The sequence below is a fragment of the Myxine glutinosa genome, chromosome 8 (genome assembly GCF_964187855.1).
Source record: "Myxine glutinosa chromosome 8, kmMyxGlut1.1, whole genome shotgun sequence".
NCBI lineage: Eukaryota > Metazoa > Chordata > Myxini > Myxiniformes > Myxinidae > Myxine > Myxine glutinosa.
Window position 1 is genome coordinate 105,649,248 of NC_136268.1, and position 15,587 is coordinate 105,664,834.

The 15,587-nt window shown below is 44.1% G+C and overlaps 1 protein-coding gene across 1 annotated transcript; it reads left to right on the top strand.

Annotated features, from left to right (window-relative positions):
* Positions 1 to 10,487: 10,487 nt before the first annotated feature.
* On the top strand, positions 10,488 to 15,063 carry LOC137433160 (disabled homolog 2-interacting protein-like). The gene is made up of 4 exons (XM_068125610.1): positions 10,488 to 10,642; positions 12,693 to 12,894; positions 13,043 to 13,227; positions 14,271 to 15,063. The coding sequence occupies exons 1-4, from the start codon at positions 10,488 to 10,490 to the stop codon at positions 14,764 to 14,766; spliced, it is 1,038 nt and encodes a 345-aa protein (XP_067981711.1). The 3' UTR covers positions 14,767 to 15,063.
* Positions 15,064 to 15,587: the final 524 nt, after the last annotated feature.

Here is a 15,587-nt window from a genome sequence, read left to right on the forward strand (position 1 = left end):
TGGATAAACTTTGTTCAAACACGTGACTCTTTTCCGAGTGAAAAGGTTATCCTCTTCTTCCTATATTACTGTACCTTGAGAGTTTGTGGAGATGAGTGAAGCAATTCTCGACTTCTCTCTGGCGTGATCTCTCCGTCACCTGTCATTCTTCTTACTGCGAAAACACGCACATCAAGCACACGTGTGAACCAAATGTACATTTACATGTCTTTGAGGTGTTTTTGGGTCTTCAGGGTCTTTGGTGTCTTCAGAGGCTTTTGGGTCTGCGGGGTCTTCAGGGGCTTTTTGGGTCTTTGGCGTCTTTTGGGTCTTCAGGGTATTTTTGGTATTTGGGGTCTTTTGGATATTCAGGGTCTTTTTGGTCTTCAGGGTCTTTTGGGTCTTTGGGGTGTTTTGGGTCTTCGGGGCATTTTGGGTCTTCGGGGCGTTTTGGGTCTTTGGGGCGCTTTGAGTCTTCGGGGTGCTTTGGGTCTTTGGGGTGCTTTGGGTCTTGGGGGTGTTTTGGGTCTTCGTGGTGTTTTGGGTGTTCGGGATGTTTTGGGTCTTCGGGGTGTTTTGGGTCTTCGGGGTGTTTTGGGTCTCCGGGGTGTTTTGGGTCTTCGGGGTGTTTTGGGTGTTCGGGATGTTTTGGGTCTTCGGGGTGTTTTGGGTGTTCGGGATGTTTTGGGTCTTTGGGATGTTTTGGGTCTTCGGGGTGTTTTGGTTGTTTGGGGATTTTTGGGTCTTCGGGGCGTTTTGGGTCTTCGGGGTGTTTTGGATCTTCGGGGTGTTTTGGGTGTTCGGGTTGTTTTGGGTGTTCGGGTTGTTTTGGGTCTTCGGGGTGTTTTTGGACTTCGGGGTGTTTTGGGTCTTCGGGGTGTTTTGGGTCTTTGGGGTGTTTTGGGTTTTTGGGTATTCAGGGTCTTTTTGAGCCTCGGGGCCTTGAAGGGTAGGTATTTTGGGTCTTTGGGGTGTTTTGGGTCTTTGGGGTCTTTGGGGCTCTTCAGGGTATGTTGTGTCTTTGGGGGCCTTGGTGGTCTGAAGGGTCTTGGGGGAATTAAAGGGTCGTCAAAGGTCTGAGGGGTCTCAGCAGTCTTAACGCAATTAAGAGGGATAATTGAGAGGGTGGTAATTTTAATTGAAGAAGAAGAAGAAGACGTTTTAGTCGCATATAAACGGACATATAAACATGCACACATGGCGAACCATATACCTTTGCTCTGTCATAATAAGATTCTGTATTGTGATTTTCAGGTCCACTCTGAGATACAAGACTTGACAGTTGGGATCGTGCACAATAAATTTAAAAAAACTGCCACCTTGGCATTGATGTGCGATTGGAGGTGGTTGTGGTGTCTGGTCACTGTCTCCTGGGGGCAGGCATGTGGATCGGTGCAGAGAGGTCGGTTGCAGGGAGGTCGGAGGTTCAGCAGTCTGGCCAGCTGGTGATTGTCGAGCTCGTACCACAACCCACTCCAATCGCACATCAATTCTAAATATGTCCAGGTTTGCTTAAATACTTGGCCCTTCAAGACGTTTTGCATTGATGGTGCCTTTTCGATATGTGTTTAATTAACTTATAATTGTATTATGACCTTTGTTTTACAGTTTCAAATAGTTCATGTTACTTTTAAAAGGTTATATCCATTTTTATGTTTAGTTATTTCGTATATAGCTTCTTTGCTAATCATCAAGATTGTAGACGACATTAAGTGTCTCGCTATTGGCTAAGTCAAGCCACGTGACTTGGAAATCGTTGTTGTTGTTGTTGATGTGAACATATTGATCTTTCTACTTTCTGCAATGAATCTTTCATCCGATATTTCATCCTGCCAAATAATCTTTAGGACTGCTTATAATATTAAATTGTTAATAAATAGTTATAATATGATTCTCTCTTTGTGAAAATAAGTTTTAAAAAGGAATTACAATAAGCGATCGATGTTTGTAATTGTGCTAGCATGATCTTCTCACGAATGATGTGAAACAGATTTGAGAGATGAAAACGATTTCTTGTGTGAATAAACGAAAAATGCAAATAAATTAATTTTTAAGTTTGAGCAAACAGCGCATTGTGACAACACACCGCCTTATATGTTATTCTTACTTTTAATCCACAATATCAAATTAATGGAGTAAGAAAGTTTATCATTTTCGTGCTAAATATAAATGGATACCACACTGGTGTAAAGACGAAACAGCAAAGATAAAAAAAATTTTTTAAATCTTGATTCGAGCTGATTGCTGGCTGATTGGTTGTTTTCAGAGTACATTTTTTTAGTCGATTTTTAAAAACTTCTTTATTGCGTTTTCCTTTTCTCTTCTAGGATGCTGGACCTTTGTATGTGTAAAAGATTGGACTGCACCCTTCGACATCGAACCTGAGGAGAGATGGTGTATTGGTGTAGTTGCTTGCAATGAGGCTGGTCTCTCCATTCTTTTGTCGTCGTGTTGTCCAACGTACGGCTGAAATTTCACTGTGTCCAGTAAGTACTCTACGCATCGTCTACATCCTGAGAAAATCAATTTACACTAGAATGGCACTCGGTAGAGAGCATACCGTATTTATAAACATTGTGTGAACACCATCACAGGTGATGACTCCATCGACGTTTCGTGTCCGCGTCTGCAGCAAGGCAACGCGTTTTCCCCACTAACCCATGCTAATGGCTTTTGTATTTTGAACAATATTTCTTGATTTCTATGTTTTTTGTATATTGTTTTGTATCATAAAAATTGTATAAGTATTATTACATATGTGTTGTTTTATTACGAAAAAGTATCTTTAAAAAAAATTGACCCCGTTTCACTCGTCGTCACCCGACACAATCCAAGATGGCTGCCCCCACGCTCGCGCTGGAAGATAGGTAATTCACAGTCTCACTCATACTCTAGTAGCTCATGGTGGTTGAGTATGCACTTTATTGTACAGACCTAAACTCTTCAGGAATCCACTAATTGAAGGTCCAGGAACAATATTTGGTTGGTAACACATTTGCCACTGACGGCGAAATAGCTGAAATGGCCATACCCCTTTTTGGGCCACGCCCCCTTTTTTGCCGTGACTGTATCTACAGAACCGTTGGACCTAGGAGGTTGCCCGACCACTCAAAATTTGCGCAATGGCCACATTATGGGGGGTCAGTAATACATTTTCATATCCAAAAGTCAATGGTTTTTAAGATAATTGCCAAAAACCGATTTCAACATGTTACGAACTACAATTGTATGATACCACCAAGGCCACAACATTATATGACACTTATACCTTTTGCATCATCCTATTTTGGAATTTACTTATTTGGATTTCTACACTTTTCGCCTTTACTACAGCCACAAAACGTGACACATTTAATGTTCCTGTCTCTGCAAGTGCACGTTTTGGTACTCATACATGCTCTTGGGCATTTGCATGGAGGAGGCAGGTCATCGGGCCTGCACGATACTGGCAGTATCACTGGTGTTATGCCAACGTCCGTTGCTTCATACCCATACTGGAGTGGATCTGGTTTGGTGACGGCAGGAGTTGGGGCTTGCAACCACATCTTACACTGAAGAAATGCTCGCTTTATGTGTTCTCGTAGCGTTGATGAACAGCACACAAGCTGGTTGAAGTCCAGTTCTTTCTTGGAGTTGTGGTACTGCTCCCATCGATATTCATCGAAAGTGGAACAGTCGGTCTTCTTTAATCCAGACACAAGGAACTTTTCAGCATTGCTTGTTATCTGTGGTGACAGTTCTTCTACACCAAACCCTTCCAGTAGGGAGAGATCGATGGATGCTTTCAGGCCAGACAGCTTTGGACCCACCTTGCTGGTACTGTCGCAACCGCTGAGAGCATGAATGGCTGGGAGACACGACACCAAACCGTTGTCCAGTTGATCAACCAACATGTGGACTGGTACAGTTTTCTTTGTTTTCCGGTTACCAAGCTTCACGTACAGCTTTTGTAGTTGCCAGGTTGTGTTGAAGTGGAAGATGAGGTTGACAAAGACATCTGTGTCAGGCGAGTCGACCAAGACTGATTGAACCCCGTGTTTCACAACACCATCATTAATATGGAACATGATTCTGTCGTCGGCTTCTTCTTGGTTGCTTGAGAGCTCTGCGATCTGTGTTTCAGTGCCAGCTAACAGTTTCCTGCATTCACCCCCATATACTCCTCCAAAGAATATTTCCTTGTCCGACTCGACATTCTGCAGCATCCACTTGAAGACATACTCCTGCAACCGAACTTTGTTCAACATTGAGCTCCAGAACATATCAAGATCGACAGGGAGTTTCTGATTGTCAGACCCAATGGTGATTGTGATTTGTTCTGAGGAACTTCGCTGTGCCCGTTCCATTTGCTTGATTGATGATTTTTGATAAACATCAAAAATAATGTCTATTCTTGTGGACACGGAGCCTGTAGCAAGAATCCTGTTGGAAAGACTCTCAGCCAATTCCCCGAATGTGTGAAGGCCCATCTTTTTCATCGGTAGTTTACGCACAAGTGCCATGAAGTCCACTATTGTCATCTGAGCGTCACTCTTTACATTCCTCGTCTCCTGTGGAAGGCGACTGACAAGTTCCCTGGCTAAGGAGGCTTTATCGGGCTTCTTCAATTTGATGCCATCTTTACATTCAGTGGTGAGGAACTGGGATGTGCTGGTCAATTCATACTTCAGGAGTTCTAGCATGCTGTACCCTCTTTCTCTAGCATAGTCAATGTACCTAACCGTTTCCGCTGCATCCTTTTTCGCCATCGATTTCTTCGCTGTGAACGGAGTAGAAGTACGTTTCACGAAAACAGTCTTGCGGTTGGTAGGGATTGTATCATGTAGGTGCTTCTCCTTATCCTGAAATCTGGTCTCAACAAACTCTTCATAACTCTTCTCACCAATTTCCAGGCATTCAAGTAATCCGTCGACAACCTCCTGGGGAATGTCAGCTCCAGTAGAGATGTTCTGAAGTCTGATTCCAGCGTCGAACGGATTGTTGATGGATTTTATGTAATCCAGAAGGGCCTTTGCACGAACATGGCCAATCTTCATAGAACTTGGATTGAACTCATGGTGTAGGCTCAGCTCACTGTCATCTTTGTCTCCCAAGTTGCACCATTCCAGCAGCTGTGCCACATGAAGATCTTTCTCATGCTTTAGGAGATTCCATAAGGCTACTGCTTCTTTCTGTCTGGTCATCCCAATGATACCTCCAGCAACCTTGGCGGGTTTATTGTAACACTTCTCGAGTGCCATGTCAAATCCTACTGCACTGCCTTGTCGGGTAGTGTGGTACATCACCCATCCACCATCTGTAAAGCATCTGTAGATACCCGGGAACTTCCTTTGTAGGTCCAGGCAATCTTCAAGGAACAGCGTACCCCATCTGCTATAGTTTGTCCGGCCAAACCCGAAGAACAAAGGCATGCACCTCCGCACAGCTGAAACGAAAAGATGCCAATCGCCTTGCCGAATAGAGTGTGTAAGATCTCTCAGGATAGGATACAGCTCATCCAGAAACAAGCTCCAGTACCTCACATTCTCATTACAGGCCGTTTCTTTCCGTTCGGTGAAATACTTCTTCAAGTCTGCATGTAAGATCTTGCTTTCTTCCCAAATCTCTCTGAACTCTGTATGGTCACTATCTAAAGCCTGCTGCATCTTAGTTTCCATGGTCTCTATTTGCTGGTCTAATTCACAACTAGTACTGTCCTGGTCAGGTTGAAACTTCTCAAACATAAGAACTGTCATCACCTCTGATACAAGACTCATTCCCTCCTTGCCTTTGCAATAGTGACCTCCAGTCATGACACTATTCTCTACAACGAGCTTGCCAAAGGCTTCAGTCTCAATCAAAGCCAGATCAATACCGATACAGCCTAAAAACTTCCCAAGGCAAGCGATGACAATCTTCTCCATGTGAAAAGGTCCCATTCCAAGGAATATGTTACCAAACTGATCTGGCTTCAACAGCTGGATTGCAGGCTCAACGACAAAACACCCATGACCGGAATTTCTAGCCATGTCTAGACTCTAGTCTAGACTCTAGACTAAATTCTAGTCTAGACTCTAGTCTAGACTCTAGTCTTGACTCTAGTCTAGACTCTAGTCTAGTCTAGACTCTTCAGGAATCAAGTAATTGAACAATAGGAACAGGAACAGGAACAATTACGAATAATATTGTAGTTCGTAACATGTTGAAATCGGTTTTTGGCAATTATCTTAAAAACCATTGACTTTTGGATATGAAAATGTATTACTGACCCCCCATAATGTGGCCATTGCGCAAATTTTGAGTGGTCGGGCAACCTCCTAGGTCCAACGGTTCTGTAGATACAGTCACGGCAAAAAAGGGGGCGTGGCCCAAAAAGGGGTGTGGGCATTTCAGCTATTTCGCCGTCAGTGGCAAATGTGTTACCAACCAAATATTGTTCCTGGACCTTCAATTAGTGGATTCCTGAAGAGTTTAGGTCTATACAATAAAGTGCATACTCAACCACCATGAGCTACTCTAGTATCAGCACACGGTCGATTTTCCTGGCTCCCATAGATCGCATACTAGTACCCGACTGCAAAGCCGCAATGAGCCGGCGAAGCCAAAGCCTCTTGCCTCTATTTTACCCATCACTATGGCATAAATAGGTTAGGTAGTTGGTAGTAGGTAGGTGTAGTAGGTACTGGAGGGCAACGGGGGGCATGAGGCTCCACCACATTGTAAATCTTGAAGGTAAATATAATGCATTTACAATGTAGTGGAGCCTAATGCCCCCTGGAGCTTAATGCCCCCCTTTGTCCTACCTGGTAAGACTTGGTAAAAGAGAAGAGCAGACAGTCCTCCCCAATACCTACATACAATAAATGTCACAAGAAGCTTAAGGAAGTAACTATACGATGTGCTAGCTTAAGGCCTATTTTAAGAAAATTTAACTGGGCTTAACATACGTTTTCACAGTATGTGTGTAGTCTTCTAACTTCAGTCGCTGTCAGGGCTGGTTCTCTCCGGGCACTGCGGCTTCCTCCACCAGAAGAAGTTAGCTTGCAGTAAGATCAGTGCCGACAGATCAGACGATAGCGCCGTTTCAATGGCAATGTGTGACTGTCGTTAATCAAACCGAGCTTTCTTTCTTTATGTAAACCGCTTATACCGTTAGGTGCAGGACAACATCATAAATCAGACAAACCTACTGAACATGGGAGCATGGGATTGAAGCCGAATTCGGCTTTTTAGGTCCACCACTAAAGAAGAGAAAAATTTCGAAAATGCCCCAGAGTCGCGACTGTTGTCGCGAAGGGTGCTCTAACCGGAGGGTACGTAGTTCCGCTGGCGCCTATCGAACTATTTCGCAATTTTTTATGCACACTTCCGCATCCGCAAGATGGCGGCCTCCATGGAGCGATTTGGTGCGTCAAAGCTTCGAAATTCTCAAAGGATCCTGCAAAATCTGGCTTTTCAACATAATACGTACGCGTTCATTCACAACACCGGCTTCGCCGGCTATTAACGGGTTCCGAGTGTACCTCCGCCTGGTTTGCCCATATCTCCCAATGGTGAAGAATCACTTTAAAAATTATAGCAGCCGGATCCGGATCTTCACCAAAATTGAATAGATTCTTCTTTGTCACACCCACAACCTGTCCAAGAAGTTTCGTCCAAATCCATCCATAACTTTTTGAGATATCCTGCTACATATCGTTTTTGGCCCAATCTCCCAATGGTGAAGAATCACTTAAAAAATTATAGCAGCTGGATCCGGATCTTCACCAAATTGAATATTTCTTCTTTGTCACACATCAACCTGTCCAAGAGGTTTCGTCCAAATCCATCCATAACTTTTTGAGATATCCTGCTACATATCGTTTTTGGCACTATCTCCCAATGGTGAAGAATCACTTTAAAAATTATAGCAGCCGGATCCAGATCTTCACCAAAATTGAATAGATTCTTCTTTGTCACACACACATCTTGTCCAATAAGTTTCGCCCAAATCCATCCATAACTTTTTGAGATATCCTGCTATATATCGTTTTTGGCCCAATCTCCCAATGGTGAAGAATGACTAAAAATTCTAGTATGTGGATCTTCACCAAAATCTAATCATTTCGTCCTTGTCACATCCACTATCTCTCTGCCAAATTTCGTCTGAATCCGTCCGCAATTTTTTGAGATATCTTGTTTACAAACAAACGAACAAACAAACGGACAGACAGAGGTGGCGGAGGTAACTATATGTCAATAAAACTCAATTACAAAGCAATTGCCAAGGGTAAGCCTCCTCCAGCCTTACCTTTGGCCTAAATCCAATAATGCTTATTTTGTTTGGACCGCCACATGACCTTGGTCTTCAACATTTTGGTATAAAATGCAAATTAGGAGAATGTGTTCCCATCCACAATCTATCCATAAAACTTAACGTCGTGAAAAATCAGAGGAAAATTATTCAAGTTATGATCAAAAAGGTGTTTTTGTTAATTAGTTCACAATCCGTTATGCCTGCACACTGGCACGTTATGTCGGTGCTTTGAATTAATGTTTTCTTTTCGACGATGATGTATTACGGCACCCAGACATTTTGGTCGGGAGATAACCGACGTTATGTGGATGACTAAAGCAGTCACTCAACACTCATCTATGCGGTCATGCCCCTTCTTCAACACAACATTTGGCAACGACGATGAGGGATGGTCTGGATTTTTCTCTCCTGTCAACTCCTCCCTTCCTCGCTTTGCCATGGACTCCCCAGATTCAGTCCTTTGAAACATATTAATATTATCACGCTTGGCTTGGAAGACCGGACCAATGCAAGCAAGAAATAGTCCAGTCAAATGGTGCCTTGACCCACCACTCATTGGAAAAGATTGTTTCTCTGTTGGATTCTCCTCTGATATACCCCAGGAATACCATATCAAAAATAGAGATGAGTGGGAGGGGTGGAAGGGGTCTATATATGCTAATTTATGTTAATTAGGTCCGAACATCAAAGAAACAAGATAAACAAGAAGAAATCTTGCATTTGTCTCAAGAATAATCAATTTAATGCTACCCAATTTCATCAATAGTGTTGTTAGAAATGATAGAAACTCAAATTAGGTACCTACTTGGATCATTGCCAAAGTCATCCAGAACCTTGCCAACTTCACAAAGTACGTTTTCTTGTGTTCCAAACAACCTTTTGTTGCCTCACCCTCCTTTCCAGAAATCAGGCGGGGGATTTTAACACGCACGTGAGAGTAGCGAAGCTGGGTGAAGAGGAATGTGTTGGTAAATTTGGTTGGAGAACGAGGAATAGAGAGTGTCGAGAGCTTAGTGGAGCTGGTGGAGAGGAATCGGATGGCCATAGCTGGTTCCTTCTTTCAAAAGCGGGAAAGCCAAAAGATTACTAATAGCAATGGACAGCATAGAACATAATTAGATTTGGTGGTGGTAAGGAAGCGACTGTTGTGGAGTGTTGAGGATTGCAAGGAAGTGGCGGGAGAGCATGTTACCACCCAGCACAAGCCTGTGGTGTTTGTAGTAAGGATGACCTTACTACAAACACCACAAAGGATGGAGGTTACGAGCAGAGGTGGGAAGATTATTTGGTGGGGGAAGTGTAGGGGCAACGTCGTCGTCGATTACAAGGAGAGGATGAGGGCCAGGTATTAGCAACTTAGCAAAGAAGAAGGTTTGGAGGAGGAGTAGAATAAATACTGAGAATTTAGGGAAATTGCTGACATTTTGTGTGGAAGGACATCAGAAAAGGGTGCATTGTCGAGGGATAGAAACCAGGTATGGTGGACGGAGGAAGTAGCAAAGGCAGTTGGTGAAAAGGAGGAGGTTTGTAAGAAGATAGAGAAGATCAAGGAGGCAACCAGATGCAGGGATGCTGCACCTGTATGGGCAAAATAAGAAAGCAGCCAGTTGAGCTGTGGATAAGGCAAGGAATTATATGGAAGAGGAAGTGTACAACTTGGAAGAGGATGGTGGGAAGAGGATGATATATAAGGTGGCTCATGACAGGGATGAGGACAGAAAGGCCATGAAAGAGGGTGGGGGCAGTGGTTAAGGATGGTGGCGAGAGGCAAGTGACAGCGAGGGGGACAATATTGATTTGTGGGAAGGATATTTCAAAGAGCTGTTGAACCAGGAAGGAAGCAACGGCAAGCTGGAGCTACCCTGTTATGTAGAGGGGACAGTGGAGTTGGTGGGGATCATGGAGGAGGAGCTGCGGACAGAATTGAAGAGGATGAAGAAGGAAAGTGTGCCAGCATTGATGAGGTGTGTACAGATATGATAATTACAATGGCAGACGTCAGAGACAGTTGGATGAAGAGGCTGTCAAATGTATGTATGGGAGAGGGTTCAATTCCATAGGATTGCAGAACATGGTTAATTGTGATGATATGGAAGGGAAAAGGCGATGTTCAAGATCCGGGTAAGCACTGGTGCTGGAGAGGGTTCTGGAAAGGAGGATAAGGAAGAGTGTGGAGATGGAGATCGGAAAAGAGTAGCAGGGGTTTAGAAAGTGTAGTGGGATGACAGATAGGATGTTCGCACTGAGACAGCTGATGGAGAAGAGGTTGGAAGTGCAAGGTGAAATGACATTGGGATTTGTGGACCTGGAGAAGACCTACGACACTGTCCCGAGAGAGATGGTGAAGGCGACACTGAGATGGATGGAAGTGCCAGAAGCAGATGTAAGGTTGGTGAACGGGATGTACAAGGGAACGAAGGGAAGAGTTTGGGTTGGTCCTGGGATGTCTAAGGAGTTCAGTGTGAACATGGGTTTGAGGCAGGGAAGCACTCTGAGCCCACTCATGTTTATCATGGTGATGGAGCTGGTAAGCAGGAAGGTAAACATGAAAGATATTCTGGGGAGGATGTTGTATGCAGATGATCTGGCTGTTGAGGTGTAGATTAGGTGGGAGATGCAGGAAGTACTGCGGGAGTGGAAGGAGGCATTTGGGTAGCATGGGGTGAAGATGTGTATGGAGAAGGAGTTTGACGGACAGCTCCTGGGACTTCATGGTAGAGTTTCTGCTCTCACATGCACTGTCAACTTTGGGACCTTATATAGAAATGTATGTTTCTTTCTAAATCATGTGCATTCAATTGAATTGGCCACAGGTGGACTCCAATCAAGTTGAAGACATCTCAAGGAAGATCAAAGGAAATTGTATGCACCTAAGCTCAATTTGGAGTCTCATCGCAAAGGAGATGAATACTTATTGACTCAAGACATTTCAGCTTTTCATTTTTAAAGTGTTTTGTAAAAAAAAATTCTAAATAAAATATTCCACTTTGACATTATGGGATATTATGTGTAGATCAGTGACAAAAAAAAATCACAATCCAATCCATTTTAAATTCTGGCTGCAACACAAGAAAATGTGAAAAAGTCAAGGGGTGTGAACACTTTTAAGGCACTGTATATATTTGGTTTGTGGCAACTAACTCATTGTATAGAATTAATTGCCACATTTTTTTGACATTGTGAAGTTAATTGCCAGATAGTTTTTAAATTATTGCATTGATTCCTGAGGGTGGCATTAATAACTTTGGCATAAACGTCTTGTCCGACTTCCTTATTATTGACGCATTGGTGCTCTTAACAATAAGTAATTGTCTTCTTTCTTTAACACTGAAAACGATTTTTCTTGCTGGCAATACACGTTGCTCTGTTTCACGATCTTCAGGTTCTTGGCGCATCATGAAGAAAGTTATCACGAGTTACTTTGATTTTGTCTTTTGTTCTTTCGTGCGCATTCGTGGTTTGTAGAGAGCTAGGCATGCAAGGCTGAGTGACAAGTAGTTGAGGATATAACCATGTGCAGGTAGTTCAATAACCACCGGCCTCTGGAAACCTGGATAGTTGATATGATTAATCTGAGTCCTCCGACATGCAAAAAATATGTATCCAAAACATTGTTTAAATGTTTCACTATTTTTGTTTTAAACAAACATGGATCGACATGGTTTTTTTTTTCAAGCACGTAGCTGTTGCCAAAGTGTTTCCATAGTGGCCATAATTTAATTTATTTTTCACTTTTGGTGTTAAATTTTTTTTACGAATAGAGCTGACAGGAAATCACAACAAATGCTCAGACTCGCCGTGGTAAAACGACGGGTGTGGCGGTTACCTTATGTGCAGGTAACCGCATGTGGCGGTTACCTTATGTGATTACCTTATTTGGGCATAATACACGTGCACGGGCCTGTTGGACTTGTGGTTGTGCGGACGTGACGCACGCGCGGTTGCCGGAGCCACGCCCTCCGAAGAGGGCTTTTGGCTTTATATAAGCATGCCGACTTCCGTTCGAGTTTAGTGTGCTGGATCTTGCTGTTACAATAAACCATCTTCGAACCCTACGAATGGCCTCGTTCTCTCGCCTTCCGCGACTCCTAAACGGGTCTATTTAATTGTTTGAAGCAAGTAGTGAAATCAATTGAGAAGCGAAAATTGCATTTCCCAAACCCTAATGGCTGTGCATCACAGGGAGCCATCTTTGTTTCTTTAGGAGTGCTACTTTGTCAGAAAACATGTGTAAATTAACAACAGCAATATGTGTGGACCTGCAAGTTTACCTCTCACTCTGGTTTTCAGCAAATCGCTCTGCGTGGGATTTTTTTTTTTTTTAAGATGCCACCACAACTTTTGCTGCCGGTAGTTTGTGTACAGCAAATTATGGACATAAACGTTGTATAAAATTAACTTATTTTCATTTCCTAAGTACCCATTTTTACCTCTACAGTTTTGGGAACAAGGAAGATTACATGGTGTTCCTAAGCGGTTTTGTGGAGGTGCAGAGCACACGAATGCATCGCTTCCTTGCGGAAGTGTCCAGAGCTAGTAACACACCCGCTGGCCCCGCGACACCCGAAGGCTTTGTGGACCTTGGCCGTGAGCTGTCGTGTCTACACTCTCTGCTGGCTGAGACCCTTCTTCCAGACCAGGTTCCCACTTTATTTTGCATCCAATGTGGCATCGACATGAGGGTGCTGCTGCATTCTTTTATTTTTTAAACAGTGTGATCGAGTCCAGATGGGAGAAAATGGTGCCTGGAGCTGCATCCTTGTGAACATGTATTTCCTTTCTATGCAGCAGGACAATATGGTACTGAGTAATATGGAGGAACTGGAACCTTTGCCACGCATCCTGTCGGAGCTAAATGAAACCCTGCAGACCCCTACACCGGGAGAGCAACCACAGAAAAGGCGCTCTTTGCGGTGCGGGCTTCGGGCGAACGGTCTGCAGAGATCGCTTGAAGAAAAACTCAACTTGCCCCGGTACAGTTTCCTTTGCAGTTTTGCTCCAATGGCAACAACTGCAGTTGTTGTGATGTTTACCTTCAATTGGCACTACAGGTCACAAGTAGACAAGCTTACTTGAAGCGTGGAGAGAAAGTAGAAGAAGATAATCGCTGCCGAGCTGCTGAACTTGGAGGACCATGTACTGGGGAATGTGTCCATATCAGTGAGATCCTTAAGGTTTAGTAGATGTCGGTTGCTGTACTGGGATTGTGGGTTTTGCAGACACCATTATGTTTCGTCGGAATCCCAGTGATCGACCTTTTCCAGTTCCCTTTGAACTCTTTGGATATTTGCTGAAAGATTCTCATCTTTTCTCATCCAGGACAGGTCATACAAAGCGATATATTTGATTGATGTCTCATAGTGACAGTTATGGCAGTATGCCCTCAGTTGCGTCAGCCTTTATAGGAATATGACATTTGAAGATACCATCTAAGGCATGACAATACATGTGTTGCTCAAAGGTGAGACCATGGTTTACCACTACTAGAGATCTGGGCATATAGGATTGAGTGACAAGTAGTTGAGAATAGCCATCTGCAGGTAGTTGAATAACCAACTGCCTCTGGTGACCTGAATAGCTGATATAATTAGTTCGAGTCCTCCAACATGCAAAAAGCATAGATTCAAATCCTGTCAGATTCCATTGTGTCTGATATAATGGATTAAATCAACAGATTGTTGATTTCTGGATTCTAACCGTCATGGGAAGCTAGGAGAAGCTGGCGTTTTGGGCATTAACCCTTCGTTGGAGCAAAAGAGCGACACTAACCTTCACCAGCAAGTCTAGTTCTTCCTTCTGTCTGATACTTTTTGTGCCCTTTTCCTTTTTGTGTTGTTCGTACAAGTTTATCAATGCGCCTTAGCCATTTTACAAAAAAAAGCATGTGCAGGATATTCTATTTTTCTTGAACCCCTGAGATTTTATGGGTTGATTCTTTCATATCTTTAACTGTTATTTATTTGCATATAGAATTATTTCTTTTGTTTTATTTTAACTTTTTTGCTGTTCTGTACAGTGCTGAGTCAGTGACTCGCTTACCAACACCAACTCATTCGAATGAAGAAATGTTCTTCCTGAAGAAGGGAAGCCCTGGGGCACCGATGCACAGTTTGAGCCACACCGAGACGGAAATGGTGACTGCACCGGAAGAGGAAAAGGCTTGGGGAACCCGCTCCAGTGGCTCAATGCTGGATCTGCCAGGAATGCAGAGAAGGAGTAGCCACACCAATTTACTTGAGGTCCATTCAGGGAGCCAGTTCTCACTCGGCGCACAATCTAATGCAAAACGAGCACGTATTAGCCAGGCCAGTAGCCCAATCGGCCGGCAGGAGCTCTCCACTGGCCTTGCAGTGTCGAGCAGCAACCACGGCAGCCCTCGTCCACCGCATCCTGGATTCCCTTCCCCAGTTCCTTCGCACAGCCCCCGATTAGCGAGGGGCATTGAATCGAGCCGATTACCAAGCAGTAAGACAGGACAGTGTAGGCCATCATTCGGACTTTTCCGTTACTAGGCAGAGCAGCCTGGCATTGCCAGCCGACCCTCGCCTTCCGAGGCAAAGCAGCATTAGCCAGTCGTGGACAGAGCAAAGCGGACGACTGATGCCACGGCAGAATAGCACTGGACAGCTGTACCCTGAGCAAGGAGCTCGATTTCCTCCACGGCAAAACAGCACTGGGCAGCTCCTCACAGAACCTGGCCTTAACATTCTATCCAGGCAGAGCAGTTCAACCCAACTATACCCTGAGAAAGGAGAGAGGTTGGGCTCAAGGCAGGGAAGCTCTGGGAAGTTGTATGCAGAGCCGGGGGGCCTCGGGCAGCTGTGGATGGATCCAGTAGAAAGCATCTCGCCAAGGCAGAGCAGTTTCAATCTCACCACCGAGCTGACGTCTCCATGTCATGCAGCTGCGGGTGATATGCCCGCTGTCCAGCAAGCTATGTGGTGGGAGGCAGTGGGGAATGGAGCAAGACATAGGCCAATGGGTCTACCCCTGTCAGGTGCAGACAGCACCGTCATGGCACCAGGTTCTGATCATTGCATGTCTGGAGTTGTACCTCCCAGGCCCATACCGTTGTCTGGTCAAAGGGATGCTGCAGAGTTGGACAACCCAGCTGTCCTCTACAAGCAACAGGTGAGTTTCAGAATTTTTCACTTCAGAGAAGTCCTATTCAGTGATATGATTGAAAGAATGGTCATATTATTTCATTATCGTTTTTTGAAATATCTGCTGGCTGTGATGTAATGCCCTTTATATAAGACACACATTTGTAATAGTGTCTCCAACTTTATGGGGAAGGGGGGTCAGGGGTGTTAGTTGGAAACACTATTGAGCA